At 33.5% G+C, this 7,656-nt stretch overlaps 1 protein-coding gene across 1 annotated transcript; it reads left to right on the top strand.

Moving 5' to 3' along the window:
- Positions 1–3,384: 3,384 nt before the first annotated feature.
- On the top strand, positions 3,385–5,195 carry LOC147409595 (pollen-specific protein C13-like). Its single transcript, XM_086430531.1, has 2 exons — positions 3,385–3,598; positions 4,649–5,195. The coding sequence occupies exons 1-2, from the start codon at positions 3,445–3,447 to the stop codon at positions 4,969–4,971; spliced, it is 477 nt and encodes a 158-aa protein (XP_086286657.1). The 5' UTR covers positions 3,385–3,444; the 3' UTR covers positions 4,972–5,195.
- The last annotated feature ends 2,461 nt before the right edge of the window (positions 5,196–7,656 follow it).

Here is a 7,656-nt window from a genome sequence, read left to right as displayed (position 1 = left end):
GTGTGCGGTCAGAATTTGGTGGACAACTACGATGTATCCAACCGCACTAATCCGAAGTTGTTCCTAGCACCTCCCTCCCTAAGATAGCGTGGTATCTGTCAAAATCACTCCGACGCTCAAGTTAAAAAAGCAGATGAATAGTCTCCTTAAATTGGTTAGACTCTAATCTCTCCGAAAAGACCCCGCTTAATAGTACTTATTATGTTATTTATCCCCCCTAGTTGTTCATAAGATTTCCCTTTCTGTAGGTTATAATCATGGGATATCTACTGATTCCGCAAAGTTATTTACCTAATCGAGATATCTTGGATTGATCGTACTAAACTGCAGAGATCTTTTCCGATATCTCTAGGATTAACGTGCACACATCAGCCTTACAATTACCCTGTGACCTAGCTTGCCTTTCTTGGCAAACCTAGTCTTGTTTACTACTATACTGCCCTGCCAGCCAGATTAGGGAAGTTTTTGCTCTAACCTGCCCTGCTTGTAGGGCAGGGCCCCATACACTAATCTGTGCCTGGTACCACTTAATCGATTTGGACACGTGTACAATTTAGATTAATACGCAATTATTTTCCTCTACCATAGGTTTTATTATTATTATTATTATTTATTTATTTTCACATTATCATAATAATAAATAAAATTTAAAAAATGGGATAAGAGTGAGAATTGCCAACTTTCACCTCTTAGGGTGAAAGTGAAATGATTTGATTTTAGGAAGTTGGAGAGTTGGTGAGCTGAAATTTTCAAATACACAATCTTTAGCAACTTGCGAGAGCTGTCAACTCTCATGTTCAACTTTCGCTTATCAAATACACCCTTAATCTTTAATTGGGGCGTGATAAATAATTAAAGAAATTGGGATGTAACAAGTAAAAATTAGGGTGCCAATGCAGAGAAAAGAATTAGTCAACCTTCCATAACAATTTATTTGGCGAAGCTAACTCTGCTTGCAATTCTTTTAATTTTATATTGAATTCTTTCTCAATTTGCTTTTGAACTCAAACACCAAATAGAAAAAGAAAAGAAATATGAAGAAGAAAAATGACACGAAGCATATTGAATAAAAATGGAATCTTGATCAAAATGTGGAGTTGTTTGATGGTTAAGTGTTCTCTTTGCTTAAAGTAGTATCAAAATTCAGTGATGGAGAGAGAGAGAGAGAGAGAGAGAGAGAGAGAGAGAGAGAGACTATCATTCTTTGGAGAATATATCGATCGTCAAAACTTGAACGTTGGAGTTTGATCAACGACAAAGAGGGATTTACTTCTGCTAGGATTTGTGTTAGAGACCCAAATCGATTTAGCTATTGTTTTTTTTTTTGTTTTTGGGTGGGGGTGAGGAGGGGGGGGGGGGGTTTGGATTTTGTGGGACAATAAGACTATGACATGACTAACAAATAAAAAGATTTGAAAATGAGATCTTAAGGTTAAGAAGCTCATTCGCACGGTTCTCTTGAACAAAAGGTCATTTTATAGATAATAAAATAACAAAGATATTTTTTTAACTTCGAAAAGTTAAACATTATTTTTTATAATTTAAGATATTTCTCAAGGAGAGAAGATATAACACATATTAATTTAAAAATTGAGAGTATTACAAGTATTTGATCTTTTGATAAGATTGAGTAATAACTCCTAGATTAAACTTTAGATAGATAGACAAAGTGTCTAATGGATAAATTTTAGATGGAGGTGTTCCTCAAAAATGCCTCAAAAGGCGATCCACAAACTATCATGACTAATCAATCTCAATCGTACGGTTTGAATTAGTTCATATGGATTCGGAATTCATTCATAAGGAACAAAGATTTGTTGTTTAGAAATTTACGTGCTAAGTTGATGATACGACACCATCTGTGTATTAAACGAGTCAGAGAGTGATTGATTAGTAAAGAGAAAATTTCGGAGCATTTTAAGTGTTTTATTTTAATATTTTTTCATGCACATGCCACTGTTTCATCAGCCGAGCACATAAACTTGAAAGCTTTATCTCTATAATCACGCTAGGTATTTTCCAATATATTGATCGACGCCGTGTAAAGAGAGTCTGATTTTGAAGCCGACAGGTTTCTTCAAAATTTGATGAAACACTTTTCTTTACAAGACACGTGGTGTTCTGAATTTATTTGAAACCCTTAAATTTAATCAAAATTTGAAATACCTCCTTAAACTGCCACGTGTAAATGATGGAGAGACTTTCTTTAAGAGATTGATTAAATTTGAAAATTATGAATAACGTAACGAAACCCTATAATCTCTCCTAAAGTCACGCGTCATTGATGCTCAATTATCTGTACTTTTCCTTAAATCACTGCGTCAAACAACTGTGGCCAACTCCACCGACATACACATTCATGATGGAACATTATGACGCTTATCTGTCTAGCACCCATGTGTGTCAACTGTTTTAGAAATCGTCCGAGACCGAGATGACTCTCCCAAGTCATTTCGGTATGCTTCTTAAAAGAACAGACTTTCATTATTTAAATATAAATATATATAATGATTAAAGCACACTATTCAGACATTACAAATGTTTGTCTCAAATTATACTCTCAACATTACAAAATATTATAATAATTACTCACATAATTTGTAATTATAATTAAATTCGTATGAAATCTTAAATTAAAAAAAAAAAAAAAAAAAAAGAGAACTTAATAATCTAATATTTTTACTTAATCTTAATTATTTATCTTTTTTTTTTTTTGAATTTTTTCTTAAAATGTATACAACTTATGTTAAAATTTTGATTTTAGTATACTATTCATTTTAATTTCCAAAACATGTTTTTTCTAGTGAATTTATCATTTTTATAATTAATGAAATCATTGATAAATTATTAATGAAATCATTGATATGACAAAATCATTGGTATTTTATCAATGCATTCGTAGATAACATAAGTCACGAGTTCACTCGAAAAACATGTTTTGAGAATTAAAACGAATAATATACCAAACTCAAAATTTGTCATAAATGGGTATTCACCCTATTTTCTTTATTTTTAATTGGGTGTAATAATAAGTAAAAGTTGGAGTGTCAATGACAACTCTTATAAATAAAGAGTTTAATTCCAATGAATTATAAAGATTGACTCATTGAAAAAAAAAACACGTGATCCCAACCGTGTACATACCAATCCAAGGGTTAGATTTCAATGATACTTGAGAAAACAGTACATGATCCGATCATGTAAATATGAAATACAAGGGTCAGATACGAAGGGACTTTTAGTGAGTCACCGGGACTAGAATAGATCCATGAATTATTATTGTAAACCGAGTTAAATGATTCATCTCGTACTACATGAGATGACTCGTCCGAGTACTCCTACCCCACTTTCCTATAAACCGAAGCTACAAACCCCACCATTCCTTTCTGTGAACAATCAATCTCTCTCTCTCTCTCGCTCTCTCGCTCTCTCTTTCAGATTACAATGGCTAGGCTCTTGATCTTGTTAGCTCTGTGTGTCCTCCCCGCGCTTGTTAGCGCGTCTCGCCCCGTAAAAAACCCCTTCATCGTACGTGGTCGTGTATACTGTGACACCTGCCGCGCTGGCTTCGAAACCTCTGCTTCTACTTACATTCAAGGTATAAAACTCCATTTCACCTTTTAGTTTCTCCTCAATTTTTTCTTTTAAATTTCCATTTTTGGTCATTTTTGTAAGTTTTGCAAGTCTCTATTATGCGCCGTAGGGTTAAATCTCACCCCGTCCACTCCTCTCCGTAGATCTGAAGAAAAAGAGTCTGTTTCATGGTATCATTGTGTATAAGATGCTAATGTACGCTTGTAGACCTGCTTAGTTTGGAGGCGTTTTAACCCTAGTGGATATCGGCGCATGTTAGCACACACATTGATCGATCTACTATGTTTGTTCGTAGATCCGCTCATCTTCCTATAAGGAGATCAATTCCCCCCCCCCCCCCCCCAAAAAAAAAAGATTAAAAAATAAAAAATAATTTGGAGATCCTGATCGCCAAATCTGTTTCATACTTTGATCATTTGATGGTTATAATAAATAAATAAATAAACAATAGATCTACATTTTTCTTTATCTGCACCGCTAGATCGGTGTATGTTACTTATGTTGGTCAAATTACAATTATTTATTAATATTTATTTATATATAAAATAAGTTGGATCAGAAGATGGTTTAGTCACATGAACACTTCCCCTATTTAGAAAATATAAATATTTAAATCATTAAAATAATTATTTTTATCAAAATATTGGACTAGTGTTACTAGGTATGTCGGATCTAGTCAATGTGAAGGATGTTTCATGTTGAAAATCTTGGATCATATTTCTAGAGAGCTTCTATTGCCACACCAACTTTTGCTAATTGAAAATCCTGTGGTGTGGGGTTAGCAGTAGTTGGTGTGGCAGTAGAATCTATCTATTTATATTTAGATAATATATATAAATATTTAAATCATTATAGAATTAATTTTATCAAAATTAGCAAAAACTTGATTGACTCGTCGGCCGAGTTTTATTAATTTGATTAATATTTTTATCAGATCTAGTCAATGTGAAGGACCACTCACATTAAAAATCTCGAACGGTCATTAGGTCTTGCATGATATTTGAAATCATGGATGTAAGTTAGTTACAATTATGCAATTGGTCATGGGTTGCAGGTGCTAAGGTGAGGATAGAATGCAAAGCCAGGAAAAGCCTCCAAATGGTATACAGCATAGAAGGATTGACTGACTCAACTGGAACATATGAGATCACGGTGGCAGACGATCACGAGGATCAGCTCTGTGAATCGGTGCTTGTTAGCAGCCCCCAGAAAGATTGTGCATCGGCCATGAAAGGGCGTGAGAAGGCCCGCGTCATTCTCACCAATGACAATGGTATTGTCTCAAACTACCGATTTGCCAACAACTTGGGCTTTGTCAAGGATGAGGCCTTGGCAGGATGTACTCAACTACTCAAGACATACCAGGAAGAAGTGTAGTAACAACCTTATTACTTCACTTGGGTTCTCTTATATAGGTTTGATTTGGTTATTAAGATGTTTGGATTCTATTATTTTATATATTTATATCATTGTTTGTCTATGTTTGGTGGGGGGAGTCACTTAAGTGTGGTTTGCCAATGTTAGATTCTTCTTTTGTTGTATTTTTATGTTTCTAACAAGAGTACTTAACTAGCTATTTAATATTTTGGTGCTATTAATAATGGTAATAAACCTAAAATAGGATTGAAGTTGACCTACAAGTTGGTTTTGGATTGTGGTGGCCCTATCGACCCAAAAAACTTGGGTTAGGGTACTGATCTTGAGCCAGCTGAGGTGTGGTCGGGTCCAAAAAATTTCAACCCATTAAATCTCGGTCAGGCTAATGCCTAACAATGCCCATTTCAGAGTACAAGTCTACTCTCGCATCTAACTATTTTTCCAAGTATAATGGAGTTTGAACTCTTATTTTGCTGGAAACCAATTTTAAATGGCTCGACATGACTTTGAAATTTCATTTTTTATAAAACTTGAAAACATATATACCCGACTCAACCTTGCGTTGGGTTGGGTTTGGGCTTAGTCGACTTAGGTCTGATATGGGTGGTCGGGCAGGATTAGGGTTCAGCCAAGCCTAGACGAATTCTTTCATTGACAGTCCTTCCTTCGAGTGTGGGTTTGGGACTTGGACTTGTTGAGTTCTATCTAGATTTGAAGCCTTCTTCCATGAATTTTTGGCTAACTGAATGAATCTTGTTCTCGATTTAATTGTCCAAAGTTAAATTTTATACTAATTTCACCCCTCAAGATATCTTGAATTCTTGAGTTATTAGTTTTTCTCTTATGAATTTGACATGTTCAGTGGACATATCTCTAGATTATGCTTGATTTGAACTTGGAATCAACCTATTCTTAGAAGTTTTACTGACTGGTTTCTAGTTCATAAATGAAAGAAGGGAGTCATTCGGAGGCCCTAAAGAGAGTCAAACATTGTGCAGTTTCGGAATGTGGGCTGATTTCTTGTGAGGATGGTCTTAGAAACTTCCTACCTCAATTTACAGAAGAATTGTGGACCGACAATTATTTGTAAATCAATTTTGATGGGCTTAAAAATTTCAGAATGAGTTGAGAAATTTTTTTTTTTTCCTTTTTTTTTGAGGATGATCTCACTAAAGATATCAATCCTTGTAAAAAAAAAATCAGTCAATTCTGAAAGTTCTAACCCATATTTTGAAAAATGTTTGATACAATATTTGGCTCTATTTAGGGCATCCATACGGTTCCCACTAAAGAAAGTAACCCTTTTTCACTGAGTTTTTATGCTTTCAATAAAAATTCGCCGAGCTTGTATGGGTTGATTCCATCCTGGCCGCTATGGTCCCAATGGTTTAATTACAAATTAGTGATACAACCGTGTTTTTGTTAATATGTATGCCTCTGGACATCAGTCCACCAAAAGTGACTACTGAGAAAATGTAACTAGCCTTATATTACCGTTAGATTGAGATACAAATGATTATATTGCCCATATTTTTCTAAAAACATTATTCAATCAACTGAGAATAACTCAGAAAATGTGAGAAGCCATGTGCCACGGCAAGATTGAGATTAAAATGATCATATGGTCCACATTTTTCCAAAATGATTTTGACCCTCAATTAAATAAAAGAACCAAGTTATCTTAAATGTGTAACAAGGCAAATTGGCTTGAGAACAATTATATTTTCCTTCATATTCTTGTAAAGGGAATGTTAACATCCAATACTTTATGGGGATGTCAGTATTGTTTAATATTTTTTTCATTAATATTCCTCTTTATTTTGTCTTTTAAAGAAAAAATAAAGGTATATTAATTTTTATACATTAAATACTTGTTTACATAATAAATATAAATATTATGAGTATTTCAATCTTTTGAATTAAATATCTTTTTTATTATAAATACTTTGACAATCAATGTCAACATAATTAATATATTTATTAATGGTATAATAAATATATTTATTGTGTGAAAGATTAACATGTCCTTTTTGTTTTTTTTACTAAAAGATAAAATAAGAAAGGGTATTATTGAAAAAAAAAATGTTGGACAATCTAACGTTCCCATTAAATCTTGGACATTAGCGTTCTCATTCTTGTAAATAATAAAAGATACTTGTCAAAATTAAATAACCTCTATCGTTCAAAGATAAATTATAATTAGACCAAAAAATTAATTAAGAAAGGCCAATACATTAGTCTTCTAATTTAAGCAAAAGTACTTTGGTGGGAATAATTTTTTTGATAGTGCTTTTCGAAAAGCATAAATTCATTTGATATTATGTTATCCAGAACCTAGGATCAAATTCCGTTCTTATATCATAAAGTTGGATAATGATTCCAATCAAATTCATAAATCCAAAAAGGATCATATTTGATCTTGGGAGCCAAAAATCACAAGAGGTCCAATTGAAATTCTGATTGAAGCTTCCAAAGCAAAGAACCAAAGCTCGAGCTCAAGATCCAACATTACCAGTTGGCATATTATGCATGAAATTCAAGAAAAGCTCTCGTCACTAGAATGAAGCATTAGCCCGACTTTGAAGGAACCATCCTCGTTACAAGACATGTGGCATTTTGAATATATTTCACGCCCCTTATTTCCACCCACCACCTTGAAAATGCACATGTGATCCAATAGAATTT

Source organism: Akebia trifoliata, chromosome 2, assembly GCF_017979445.1.
Source record: "Akebia trifoliata isolate Shusen 1 chromosome 2, ASM1797944v1, whole genome shotgun sequence".
Lineage (NCBI taxonomy): Eukaryota > Viridiplantae > Streptophyta > Magnoliopsida > Ranunculales > Lardizabalaceae > Akebia > Akebia trifoliata.
This window is presented reverse-complemented; position numbering and strand designations above follow the sequence as displayed.